This window comes from Topomyia yanbarensis, chromosome 2 (genome assembly GCF_030247195.1).
Source record: "Topomyia yanbarensis strain Yona2022 chromosome 2, ASM3024719v1, whole genome shotgun sequence".
Taxonomy (NCBI): domain Eukaryota; kingdom Metazoa; phylum Arthropoda; class Insecta; order Diptera; family Culicidae; genus Topomyia; species Topomyia yanbarensis.
Window position 1 is genome coordinate 163,147,654 of NC_080671.1, and position 15,049 is coordinate 163,162,702.

General features: G+C 40.1%; 1 protein-coding gene across 1 annotated transcript in view; it reads right to left on the reverse strand.

Moving 5' to 3' along the window:
* Nucleotides 1-14,614, reverse strand: part of LOC131681954 (lipase member H) — a 41,725-nt gene extending 27,111 nt beyond the window's left edge. Inside the window, exon 1 of the mRNA XM_058963069.1 lies at nt 13,987-14,614. Coding sequence (XP_058819052.1) covers nt 13,987-14,080 — 94 coding nt within the window. The 5' untranslated portion in view covers nt 14,081-14,614. The remainder of the gene's footprint in view (nt 1-13,986) is intronic.
* Nucleotides 14,615-15,049: the final 435 nt, after the last annotated feature.

Here is a 15,049-nt window from a genome sequence, read left to right on the forward strand (position 1 = left end):
ATGAGCGAGATAACGACTGCCGAAATACTCTCGGCAATAAAAACTAGCGCCCCGAAAAAATCCCCAGGTTCCGATGGCCTCCCCAGAGAGTTTTACCTACGAACATTCGACATCATCCACCGGGAACTCAATCTCATTTTGAACGAGGCCCTGTCGTCAAACTTCCCCGCTGCCTTCGTCGAGAGTGTCATAGTTTTGGTGAAGAAGAACCACGCTGGCGACACTGCTCGCTCATACAGGCCGATCTCGCTTATCAATTACGACTACAAACTCCTATCTCGCATCCTCAAGGCAAGGTTAGAGAAGATCGTGAGCGCCCACCGGATTCTGGGAGAGATACAAAAATGTTCTAATTCCGAGAGAAATATATTCCAAGCCACACTCTCACTTAAGGATAGGATCGCCCAGATGATCGCACGTAAACAGAGAGCGAAACTCATCTCATTCGACCTAGACCACGCGTTCGATCGTGTGAACCGACGATTTATGTTCGGCAACATGTGCTCGCTCGGGATCAATCGTAGGTTAGTGGCGCTTCTATCGCAACTTGCTGAAACGACAACGTGTCGCTTACTTGTCAACGGACATCTATCGTCACCCTTCCCGATACAACGATCGGTCGCTCAAGGTAACCCATTATCGTCGCTTTGTTTCTCGTTGTATCTCGCTCCGCTACTCACGCAACTGGAACGTGTATGTGGAAGCGATCTGGTCGTGGCCTATGCCGATGATATAACCGTCATCGCTACGAGTGTTGAGAAAATTGAGAGGATATGCGCTCTGTTTACACGTTTCTCTCGAGTCGCGGGTGCGAAACTTAATTTGGCAAAAACAACATCCATCGATGTGGGTCTCAGTGATGGGCTTCGATTGAATGTGCCATGGCTACAAACGACGAATAAGGTGAAGGTTCTTGGTGTAATTTTCGCCAATTCTATTCGTCTGATGGTGAAACTCAATTGGGACGAAATGGTGAGAAAATTCACGCACCTGCTATGGATGCACTCATTGCGCTCACTAACTTTGCTGCAAAAAGTGACACTACTAAATATATTTGCCACATCACGAATATGGTACCTTGCCTCAACCCTTCCACCTACGTGTGCCCACACAGCAAAATTGACTGCATCGATGGGAACCTTTTTGTGGCGCGGACTACCAGCTCGAATACCAATACAACAGCTGGCGCGAGATCGGGAGTTGGGCGGACTTAAACTTCAGCTCCCGGCGTTTAAATGCAAATCCTTGCTGATTAATCGCCACCTCAAAGAGATCGATTCTATCCCCTTCTATAGAGCTTTCCTCCAAGATACAAATCGACCTGCGATTTCTCCCGCCGACTGTCCCTCTTTGAAAATAATCCTGCAAGAATTACCACACTTACCCACCCAAATCCAACAAAATCCCTCCACCGATCTCATCCTCAGAGTATACGTGGAGAGAACCGAAGAACCGAAGGTGGAAAGAGAGAATCCAGAAATTGAATGGCGACGGGTATGGAACAATATCCATCGAATACGAGAACTCACATCCCAACAACGGAGCGATTTGTTTCTGTTCGTCAACAAAAAAATCTCTCATCGTCGGCTGCTGTTCATCATGCGACGCGTAGACGGAGAGAATTGTCTATACTGCAATGCACCAGTTGAAACAGTGGAGCACAAGTTCAGTATGTGTCCTCGAGTAGCTGCAGCATGGGTCATACTACAACAAGAAATTTCGTTTCTCCTTCGGGGCTGGAGGAGATTTTCATTCAAGAACTTAAGTGCACCAACGTTGAATGGAGTACGCAGAGACGCAAAGGCAAAAGTTCTTAAATTATTTATTGCCTATACAAACTTTGTTAACCAATGCGATAACGTTATAAATATGCAAGCTTTGTTATTTAGTTTAAGAATTGAACTGTGAATAATTACAAATTTTACAATAAACATGACATAAATTAAAAAAAAAAAAAAAAAAAAAAAAATCGCATCGATCCTTGACCACGCTCGACTTTCGCCGGGGTAACGGTAGGGTTCGTCGCGGTGCGGATGTGGGCGGTAAATGGATAGTCCGCACCGCAACCGCAAAAAAATAATAAAACCGCACCGCTTACCGCAACCGCATTGCATTTACCGCACCGCACCGCGCGGTAATGCGGTAAATGCGGTAAAAATTATGCATTTTAAAAATTGTGTTGAAAAATTAATCATTTGTTTTGTGTAGCCATATATAGTAAAATGTTATTCTTATTTACACGAAAATTAAATGACGGACTCCTCAGAATATAACATTTATGAAAATATTCAACTTTGCAATTTTTATTAAGAGTGGTAAGGGTTTTGGCGTGAAAAAAAAACACTTTTTCTCGATTTTTTTGAAACTTTGCGTGAAGCGAACTGATCAAAACTTTCGTACATTATAGTGTATCATTTCAATAACATGCTGTAATTTTTCCATGCAAAAATATCGACAAACGACTCGATGACGAAGCTTTTTGTAGAACGTATCTGGAAAAATATGATTTGCGGTGTTACCTTCCATTCAAAAACTACTTAACCGATTTCTTTCAAACTTTGTATACAGATTCTATGTAAAAATACTTAACCCCCACGTTAAAGTTTCGAGATAAATTTTCAATTAGGGCAAAAACTGTCCAAACCATGCAAAATTTGGCATCTGGGATAACTTTGACATTTGTCAGCAGACCTTGAGGCAGACTTTGAGAAACACAACAAAAATCGCAATGCCCTACACTAACTTCGAAAGCTTTACTTTCAAAATGTTACAAAATACTCCTAACTGAAAAAAATTATTCGTTAATTTGGTAGAAAATATTTCCAGTTGGACGAACGATGGACGCACGCGAAAAAAAATTCCTCCAAATTCGTTTGGTTTGATGATGATAATTACATTCTTTGGATTGTTTTTAAGTCGTAGTATCATTAGTTCATTTCTAAGTTCTCCAAATTAATCAAAATTCACTGTCGAGAAAATGCCATTGAAAAGGATTCATAATTCCACGATTACCAAGAGGAATCAGGAGAAATGATGCATTTTGTAATTGGATTTGACAGAAAAATTCAATTGTTTTTCAATGATTGGATTTTGCGTTTTATGTATTTGAAAAGGTTCGTTTGTAAATTTTTTCTTTGAAGTATAAAACAAATAGTTTTCAAAATATGTCGTAAAAATAATTTGTGCCAAATTATATTGGACACAGCTTATAGATTTTATTTCTTAGTAACAGTATGTTTTACCATATTTGAATGACCAAAATGTAAAAAATCAAGTAGCGATAGGTCGAATACAGATTATATTCGGATTTCTTTTCAAATCATTGTCAAGTCTATGGAAATTAGAGCAATTAAATGTTTATCATGTTTCTCTATTGTAGGGTAATACATAAAAATCGAACGTTCTGAGAGAGAGAGAGAGAGAGAGAGAGAGAGAGAGAGAGAGAGAGATGTTCCTAATAATGACATTGTTAAGCATTCGTTCAGAAAATAAATCTAGTTGCGTCCTTCTCAAATGGTAAAAGTCGTAGTTTTAATTCACTTTTTAATGCAGACTGCATACTTTATCAATTATTTTTTGAAGCGCGGTTGCGGTAATACCGCGCGGTAAATGCTTATTTCCCGCACCGCATCCGCGGAAAAAAGTGTCTCACCGCACCGCAGTTTTCGCGGTGCGGGTGCGGTAAATACCGCGCGGTTGCGGTAATTACCGCAACCGCGACGAACCCTAGGTAACGGCATATTTGTTCTGTCATTCCCTCCTCACTGCAGCCATCGATTATAGCCATTAAATGTCTCTATATTCAGTTAATTCAAATCTGTTGTTAATGACAATCTTCGAACTTTCTGAAATTATCACCAGAAGCTTGAAGCTACGGAGCGAAATATTAAAAGTGAATTCACGAAATGCGGAATTTGGCCACTTGATGCCGAAGTAAAAAAAAGAGTATTTCAAGGAACTACATCAATTGCCGGGTGTTGAATCTTCGCATTTGGATGGCATATTGTCAGAAATTGGTTCGATTGCAAGAGCACCGCAGCGGAAAAGTAGCCCGCGTGGTAGGAAACAGCAAAAATCAGCAATTTTGAGCAATAATGATTTCGTTTCTACCGTGGCAGAAAAAAAGGCCGCAAAAGAGGCAGCGGTGCATAAACCAAGGAGGCGCGGTCGACTTCAGAAGAAGGGAGGAATAATGGAAGCAGCTCATGCGGAATGTCATGTATCAACATAGACTAGCTTGCCAACGCGATCTAGTAACCACATACGAGGACAACAAATAAATTACTTCGAGCCAGACTGGAACTCTGATCGATTTATTTAGTATAGTTTGAATCGAAATTTTCTTAAAAGGCTATTTAAATTATATTGAAAGATACTGTAATGACTTTTTATTACTTCTATTGAAAAAACGCGTTGTTCGAATTGGATCAAGGGAAGTCCAAATTGGGCCAGGGTTGGGGCAATTCGGATCTTTTGCAATCTTTTGTTCAAGAGGCCATAGACATTCTGTTAAGAGCGAGCTAAAAACCATCTGAGAAAAAAATGTGCGCAAATCGGTTGACAAGGTTCTTTTCTATAGCTGAACAACTGTTACTAGATCCGAATTGATCCAGTTCCCCTTACTTATATGAGTATATGAGGCATATTGGAGTTTTAAACCCGTTTTATAGAATGACTTTGGTCTATGGTCAAAATGGCATTCCGCACTACCCGGGCTAATACAAAAAGCGCGGATATAGGTAGATGTTTTGCATCTCTATCTGATGGAAGTAGGTTTCCATTCAAATCAAATGCTAACAAACACACAAATTGCTCGCCCCGTGCGGCGACGCCGGATTGTTAGTTAAACTCGCGAGCCAGAAATACTTTCTACCTCAATTCCATGGTCGATTAGGTCCACATTGCTAATTTGTGGCGACATTGAATTGGAGTTATTTTCCCCAATGCCAGACCCGGTGCTGCCAGGCATGCGTGACATTTTTAGACCCTAATCGAACCGCACATCAAATTCCGCTGAACGTATGTATAGCCACATACATCTTGTGACGATGGTTTGTGGCAATTTGACACAAAAACTTTTTTTTTGAAATCTTACTAACAATAATTTTTTAGAATCATTAGTTTCAAGCTTTATCCAGAAGGTCTCTCGTCGTTTTCAACAAACAGCTCTATCAATCACATGAAACACTATGTTATATCATTACCTACATCGCTATCGGTTCACAGACAAGCAGTGTCTGAGGCATTTGCCATCTACATCATCCAACCATGTAATGCACTTACATGTGCACTTCATGCCGCTGAAGACATGTCAAACATGTATTTACCGATGAGCTTCAAAAGCTCGAAAAAAACTTTACCTGGTGGTTGGTTTTCAGCAAAATACCTAATGATACCGTACCATCCAATCTCCTATTTCTGTTTTAACAAACTTTGTATCGAGTTTACGAATCAAGTATTGCACAGGTCGACTGGTCTGTCGAAATCTGAGCCAATGTCATAAAGACAGTTTGTGAGAATCGATAAAAATAATAGTGCTATAGTTAGCGTTTATGGATGTGTGCATTTTAGCTGCGGTTTATTATTTTGATGTTTAAAGTTTTCTTTCGATCATATTAAACGACACGATTACTCCTCTGAGCATTGTGAAGTGACATTTAAAATACGTACACTAATGTTTTGCATTTTTATACTACCTTTCTTCCTTTAACCCCGCAAGTCATTTATTTGCCGAATTCATCGTGTAAACGATTTGTTTCCACCAAATTAAAACGTCTTAGCGGCTGAATGCCAATGCAGCTGGATAACTCTATGAGTGAGTATTTTTCACCAGATCAACGCAAAATCTATTAACATTTTTGCTTTACATTACATATTTCGCAGTAAATCACGGCCATAGCCAAGGATAACAGCGATACCAGAACTGCTTTCAAATAAAACAACTTTATGCATATGTACTTAAATAAACTGCCATGTCATTCATTAGGGTTACTGTGCCCTAATTCATCTTAGCTCCTGTATTCAACCCACCTATTTGAATACATTATAGTTAGAGTAGTGTCTGCTCTCTTTATTCAACGCATTAGGTCAAATAGTAGGATGAATAAGGGTGCGTTGTACTTGACTTTTCACTTCGCTCAAAAGCGAATATTTTACCTTTTCCAAACCAGATTTTTTATGTTACTGCTTCTTAAGAACGAAGCAAGCATGCTGATACCTATTTAAGCGCAATCCAATCACTGTAAGCCGAGTTACAATCGAAATAGTGTGACATCCTGACTAATAAGATGAATAATGGCTCGTCTACCCTACTTAGCATATAAGTGACCAGAAGGTTATTATTCAGTATAAATCAGTTCACTTGTATTCATAAGGCGTACAAGTTTATTTCATGGTCTGAAATAGACTACAGTTGTTGCGGTTAGTAGCAAGTCGCTAAGAGATAAAACATTCTCGAGGTCAAGTGCGTAAATGGTTTAGACACTCACAGTAATAGACCCGCGGATGTAAAAACCGCAAAACTGCAGCTCACTTGAGTTAAATTCCCAGCCTCGGATAGAGATTTTTTCTAAAACGAAAAAAGAGATGAATGACCCAAAGGTTTAAACCTTTATTAATCAAACAAAAAATTTAAAGGGTTGTGTGCAGGACACGATCACGGTGACATTAAAAATGTAACTTTTTTCAAGAACGTGCAATATAATTCGCCAATGAATTTTAATCTGTCACAACTATCTATCTAGCTTACTCTTCTGTTCCCACTTATTACAACTTACTATACACCCTCCCCATTACAACATAATTTATTGAAGGCCATTTAACAGTTACAAAATTCCAAATCCAAGTACAACACAATACTCTCTGCTATACCTTTAAACTAATCCATTATTTTTTTATTTATATTTTTATATTGTAACGACATTTAATTAGTAAGGGACTGGAAGGTGTGAAATTTTTTTCAATATTAAGAACCATAGTACTCAAGGAAGAGTAAGGAGTGGAAGAAGAAAGTTTAGAAAAGCGTGGGATAGGATCATATGAGCAAGCTTAGAGTTTCCCGGCGACTTAACTGATTGTCTTCTGCAACGCAGGAGTAAGGTTATTTTGGCTTTAAATGCGAATCATCTGAGTCTGCGGCATGTCCGGACAAGCGTAAGGTCACTTAATGACTTATGTTGTCGGAGCTAACAAAAAGTTAAGACACGGAAAACTTCCACCCTAAGCATTTCAGCGACGTTGAAACTGTAAACTTGCCATATGCCCCAATTCCCCGCTTACCCGGTGATCGTTAGTATAAAATTCGGAATCTTATATAAGCAGTATTTGTGTGCGCCTTAGTTTTTTTTTTCTTGTGTCAGGTACTATTCTTGTAGAAATATTAGGAGTATCCACCACTTCCAGGGACACCAAAAACCCCAAGTGTCCCCTTTTTTCCAACAGACACTCAGTCCAGTAATGAAATTTTCTGACATAGTGGACTTAATTTTCACTACTTTCAATGTCACTGATCCTCTTAAAAGCATTCTGAAACCCTATAGTGCAAACATTTTTGAAGCAGTTGACTACTAAATGGCCCCTCCTTGCAGCGATCGTATCCTTCGATGGCTAAGTCATCGAACGAGGTCATCGATTCGATCACTGTTCTACAGTGGAACAGCAGAAGTATCCTCCCGAAAATCGATTCCTTCAAATTTTTACTAAATAGTTTAAAATGTGATGCTTTCGCATTATGTGAAACTTGGTTAACTTCCGATATAAATCTCAACTTCCACGACTTTAATATAATTCGTCTGGATCGAGAAAATCCCTATGGAGGAGTACTTTTGGGGATTAAAAAGTGCTGTTCTTTTAACCAAATTAACCTTCATTCGACACCAGGCATTGAAATTGTCGCTTGTCAAGTTTTTATCAAAGGCAAAGACCTTTGCTTTGTTTCCATCTACATTCCTCCTAGAGCCTGGGTAGGGCACCGAACGTTTTGTAATATCACGGAATCCTTACCGGCACACAGTGGCACGACGAGTGACAAAACCCCAAAAATCAATCTAATTCTTTTGTATTGTAAGTAGGGGTTTGCCCACTACTCGGGTTCTTGTTTGCCCGGCAGACCCTTCTTATCAGGGCGGCCTAGGTGCCTCTACCGGAATTTCGGATTTTCGTAACACTACAAAACTAATAGAATACAAATAAATAAATTTAATTTTACCGTGTTTATTTCCACCAACTCTTCCTTCACTGCTGGTCGATTGTAGATTTACTGCTGCTGGCGATGGCGGGAAGGCGGAGGTTTTTCCCGATCGGCCGGGACAGCAACGACCGAGTTCTCCTTGTTTACGTTGGCTGCTCCGGCAGCGGTCCTTAACAATTAGCTAGGGAGGTGAGCTTTGCTCCTTTGTCGGAACCTCCCTAGCGACAGTGGTGACGAATCACCGGATTCTTTGCTCCCCGCAAAGAATCCCGGAAGACACCGCAGTGTTCTTCCCAGGGCGAGCCGTTGTCCACCCTGCTTCGCCCTCCTTGGCTATTAGCTGGGAAGGAGAGCAAGGCTCGTTCGGCTTATCCTTCCCAGCGAGGGCGGATTGGTGCGTCTGGATCCTTTGCGGTTAGCCGGGGAAGCGAAAGCTCCTTGGTAATTAGCTTCCCCCGACGGCGATCCAGCACCACACTTACTACTGTGCCCGAACCACGAGCCGGCACTTTTCGACAGGTATTTTATCTGTCGCACGCGCGCACTTCACCTCACTGGTTAAACGTGGCGGGAAACTGTCCCGAAAACAAAACAAAAACTGATCGGGCGTCTGATCGATGCCGTGGTCCGTCACTATCTGTCCACTCTAACACGATGGCCGCCTTCCGCACTCGACTATCACAAACCGCCAACCGTCTTGTCGCACAGCTGTCAACGATGAGCAGCATAACCAGTACACACGAATTTTTGCAAGAGGAGAGCGGTAGCCTACCTAAGCCCTATGTTACTAATTCACAAACATAAAACAAAAATTATCTAATCTATCTGTACGAATAAAACCGTTCACAAACGCGAAAATGAACAAAAATTTACAACTAAATGTGAACGGTACCGAACAGCGGTGAGCATAATTTTACGTAAACAATACACTCTACGGAGTGTATACGCAAAAAAGGGTATATTTCCACCCAGTGCTAAATTGTTTCCCTGACGGGTTACAGTATATATTTATTTTATTTTTCTCTCGGTTTGAATAAAGGTATCTCAATTTTACTATAATCGGATGAAAAATGAATTTTTAACATGTCGTTGAAGCAAGTGATGTCGAGGATTTCTTTTCAATTCAATTCATTAGAATTTTTAGAACCTTAGCGTTTCAAATGGCGATATCTCAAAAACTACGCAGCCGATTGGAGCAATTTTTAGTTCATTGAAAAGAAGAATGAATATGCTAAATTATAGATAGGTGACTTTTGTGCAAAACTGATTTACGTTTGTTCTGCATCAAAAAAATCCAATTAAAAAGTTTCATATCATATCAGTAATTTATCTTTATACGTCTTCCAATTTTTGGGATGGTCTCCCATGGGTCACTTATCATGAATCTGAATTAAAAATTTAGTGTACTTTCAAGATATATAGGCCTCATTTTGCGCATTTTTGCGCCGAAGTTGGTATATCTATGTTTTTGAAAATACCCATATGGAGACGCCCTATTGCTCATAAATCTCCTTACAAATTAATTGCCTAAATAACATCATATTACTAAAACATTAGTGATTTTTACTAGTCTTGTCAACCATTTCTGCTATCCGATGAAATTGGCTACTATGATTAATGTTTATATTAACCCTTTAACGACCAACGCATTCAAATGGGTTTATATAAAAGTAGTTGAAAAAATGAAATATGGAATATCAAAACTGATAGCAGAAATGGATTCAGCGACCCAAAATTAGTTAAAACCCCAAGTTTTAGCCACATAGACTAATTTTTATAATTTTGTCACAACTTTGTATGAACATTTCCCCAACTCGCAACTCCAGCTTCTATTTATAGGTGTAACGATCCATCAGGTCTTCACATTTAAATATCTCCGGACAATAACTGGAACATGGTGGGGTGCCCACCAAGGAGACTTCATCAGGTTGTACCAAATAACGATATTGTCGGTGATGGAGTACGGGTGTATCTGTTTCCGCTCCGCTGCGAACATACACTTCATCAAACTAGAGAGAATCCAGTATCGTTGCCTGCGCATTGCTTTGGGTTGCATGCACTCGCACCATACGATGAGTCTCGAAGTGCTGGCGGGCGTTCTACCGCTGAAAAATCGATTATGGGAACTCTCATATCGATTGCTCATCCGATGCGATATTTTGAACCCGCTGGTGATTGAAAACTGCGAGAGGCTCGTTGAGCTTAATTCTCAAACCCGTTTTATGTCCTTGTACTTCGACTACATGACACAGAGCATCAATCCTTCTTCATATAATCCCGACCGTGTCCCTTTCTTTGATACTTCTGATTCAACTGTATTTTTCGACACATCCATGAAGGAAGAGACGCGTGGAATCCCGGATCATATACGCCCACAAGTGATCCCTAATATATTTTATAATAAATTCCGAGAAGTCGACTGTGACAAAATGTTCTACACCGACGGATCAAACCTCGATGGGTCCACTGGCTTCGGTATCTTGAATGATAATGTCACCGCTTCATTCAAGCTCAATGATCCTGCTTCAGTTTACGTCGCCGAATTAGCAGCTATTCACTATGCCATTGGGATCGTTGACACTTTGCCCACGGATCACTACTTCATCAGTTCGGACAGCCTCAATTCTATCGAGGCTCTTCGTGCGGTAAAGCCTAAAAAGCAATTCCCGTATTTTTTGGGGAAGATACGGGAGTCTCTGCGAAAGTTATCAGAAAAATCTTATCAGATTACCTTTTTTTGGGTCCCCTCTCATTGCTCTATCTCGGGTAATGAAATGGCAGACTCTTTAGCAAAGGTGGGCGCTTTAGAAGGTGAAATCTACGAAAGACCAATTTGCTTCAAGTAATTTTTCAGTATTTGTCATCAAAGGACACTCGACAGCTGGCAAAACTCGTGAAGCGATGGGGAACGATGGTTACATTCAAATATCCCGAAGGTATCAACGAAACCTTGGTTCAGGGGGATGGATGTGGGTCGGGATTTCATACGTGTAATATTCCGGCTTATATCCAACCACTACACATTGTATGCACATTTGCGGCGTATTGGGCTCACAGAGAGTAGTCGGTGCGCTTGTAATGAAGGTTATCACGATATCGATCACGTTGTCTGGGTATGCACCGGGTATTGTGACGCCAGGTCTCAGTTACAGAATTCCCTTTGGGCCCGAGGTAGACCACCCCCAATGTCCCAGTTCGGGATATGCTGGCAAATGGAGATCTCCTCTATGTGTCCCTTATTTACATCTTTTTAAAAACGATAGACATCCCAATTTAGCCCCTCTCTCTTATTTCTCGTTTCCAGAAGCTCCCTGCCCTTCCTTGTAGACCAGACCAGTGGCAGAGTGCCACTATGCGACCGCCATCGCCCTGCATAGAAGGAAGCTGAAGCGAGAGCGACTCGATGGTCTGATAACTTCCCCGCAGGTCTGAAGAATACCATCCGCCAACCCGGTACTTGACGACTTACTGACAAGGCACTGTGTCCCTGATCTCCCGTTTCCCCGAAAGTTACAAGTTCTGCTCTTCTCTCCATGTCATCATATACGTCTTCTCTCCCCTGTCCTTTATATAACTGCTGCTAGACCGATGATGGAAAGAAGCCCCCCATTGAATATCTTAACCAAGCATAAGTCTCCTTAAAAAAAATTAATTTGTGTCCTGTATTCCTAGTTTTAAGATAGCTGTTAATTTTATTTTTCATTAAAACTGTTGTCCCCCCTCTTGTAAATAGAATTGTATCCCTAGTTTTAAGATATCTGTGAAATTTCTCATAAATATTTGTTCCCTCTTTCATACACCAAACTAAACATTTAGTTTTAAGATAACTGTAGAATATTTCGCAAAAAACTATTCCTCCCCTTTTGGATATCAAACTGGATTCCTTGCTTTAAAATTTTGCATAAGCAAAACTTTTGCCCCCACTCTTGTATATTGAACTGTATTTCTAGTCTTAAGATAGCTGTAGGATTCTTCTTCTCAACAAAAAAAAATATCTGAACATTGTAACCTCCTAGTTTTAAGTATTTAAAATGTAAAAAAAAATTGGCTCCGCCAAGCTAACGCATTTGTGCCTATCAAATAAACCAACTGAATAAAAAAACTGCAAATCATGTTTTTTCCAGAGACGTTCTACGAATCGCTTATCGATATTTACGCATAGAAAAATACAGAATGTGTTTGAAATGATACATTATAATTTTAAAAAAATGATCAATTCGCTTCACCCAAATTTTTTGCGTTCAGTGTGTAAATGGAGCTGTCGTCAGAGACAAATGGCCCAAATATTTATTCCTGTCATTTATTCCTCCCTTATTACGTAACAAATTCCGAGAAAAAAAAAATTTTTTTCACTAAAAACATTTTACGTAACGATCTAGCTTACTCCCCCTCTCTCATATGTCACAATATGTCACAATTTGTGCCCCCCTCCCCCTAAAAGCGTTGCGTGATTTATGAATGGTTCCTAAGTGATTTGCCAAATAACGAAAAGAAGCCGACAGTATACTAATTCAAAGGTAGGGGAGAGGGAATAACAGTGAAACACAATTTTCTGCGATTTAATCTTGGTGATAATACATGTTATTTGTGTAGCCCAAAGTGGTACATAGTTTCCTTCTGTTGTTAACTAATATATATATTTTTCCAGCTGGCTGATTCTAAAAGTTGAAAGAATGATCTTGAAACGTTATAAAATGGAATTTCGATATTTTTGAAAAAGTGCAATTATTTGGAAGAGTGAAAATTTAAAAATCGGGTTTTGGAAAATACAACGAAATGGGGTGGAATTTGAAATAAAAAAATATTTCTGACCAGTAATACATTGGTAGCACGCAACGTTACTGTTACAGCAGTTGTGCGCAAATTATACTTGCGAGCCATTGCTTTGAAAAACTATAAAAAATAAACAAAAATTAGCAAAAATGAGAACGATTTTTTGTTGCGCTTCAAAATTAAATTAAATTGATTGAATAAATGGTTAAAAACGATTATATAATACTAATTATTACTTACGTAGTAAAACAACCAGTATTTAAACTAGTACTGTCACGAATCACATTTCCGTACACTGGGGTACAAATGAGCGACCAAAAATAAAAGTCGCAAGGATAGAACACGCTTTCAAAGATATTAGAATATAAAAATCGGAAACAAATTTCAAGCATGAAAATCGGACAGGAATCCTTCAGTATAAAATTCGCTTAAAAGTTCTTAAAACTCGGCAAGGATGAACCTCCATTATAAAAATGGGTTAAAAATAAATAAATCGCTCGTACGCAACTTTGACACTTACTTCCACGAAGGCTATAAGCAAACTGGCTATACCACCTTTTCCTACTCTTACTCCACACGGCTCCAAAGAAGGCGTGGGGTACATTTGTACCCCAGTGCAACGTTTTAGGGTTAAAATAAACTACAAGTGTACGAACATGGGCGAATTGCCACCCGGTTAAAGGACTCAATAAACGAATTACAATTACAAGTGTACGAATATGAATGTAAGTCACCGTTTCTGCGTATACACATCTCGTTACTGGAATGGTATTTTGTAGCAGAGTCACGATGTCACTCAGCCGGATCATATTAAGCAGCACTTTTTATTTACCCATCCGTACCGAATGTATCGAAACCAGGTTTATGGTAAATTCGACATGCTGTTTTCGTGTGAAGGTCACAAACCATGGTCGCGAGAGTCGTTGACCGTTTTCTCTAAACAATGCACGTTTCCAAGCCCCTTTTCCGTCCCATTGGCTAATGAAATCAATATTCATCAAGAAATTAATCAACGGCACACCTACCTTCGATTGGTTCCACCAGAAGCCGGAAGGCGAGACAAATTACACCAATTATGAGCACCGGCGGGGATGCTGTAACTGCGCCGGGAAGCTGCATCTCAAACTGGCTCCGATGCTCTTAAGGAAATCAATCCGAACTTGATTTGTGAGTTTCACTTCATTCAATTAGCTACGATAGCGCAAATATGCCTGCCGACAATCACTTCAAACCAGCTACCTCGGAAGTAAAACTTAGCCGAATCATCGTCACTTGAAGTACCCGCATTTGCGACCACTGGATACCTGTTTTCGATTAAGTAATAGTTATCCGGCCGTCACTACTGCTCTGTCTAGGGCAAACACCCCGCCCTGCACTTAGCACCACTCAGTCCACAAACGGAAAAGGGGGCCACCAAAGTCAGCACTACTATCATCTACTAGGCTGGAGCAAGGCGGCAAAACTGGTCTTCACTGTTTCACTTTCGTTTAGTGTCGTAGATCACGGTACGGTTGCCTTGGTATGGTATTGGTTAGGTTTTTGGATTTGCTTCTTTGTTGGTTTAACCGAATGACGCTCGACTCATTCACTCACTGACTCACTTGAGGAGTAGATGTTTCTGGTTGGTTGTATGAAACTTTTATGGCCTGCGCGGGAGTGAAGATGACAATCGCCACTTTTTGAATAGATGACAGCAACTTTTTGTCAAATGTCAAAAGTTCGTCGATTGAAAGCGATATTCTGATTTTGCCGTCTTTGAAGCAAGGAAGCTACTTTAAACTTTATCTCATCAGGGGGTGGGCGTAGCGTATTGGTAAATCGATTGCCTTGTACGCAGCGCACCTGGGTTCGAGTCCCGACCCCGTACATAGGGTTAGAAATTTTTCCTAAGAGATTTTTCTAACCCGAAGAGGCGAATGACCTTAAGGTTAAAACCTCTATAATTGAAATAAAAAAAAAAAAAAAAAATTATCTCATCACTGAATATTGTAACGTATGTGAGGTAAAATAAATTGGAGCTAAAACCACCAGCGATAGGATCGTACGATTGCCCCCAATTCTGACAGTTTTACGGCAATAAGCTGGTAG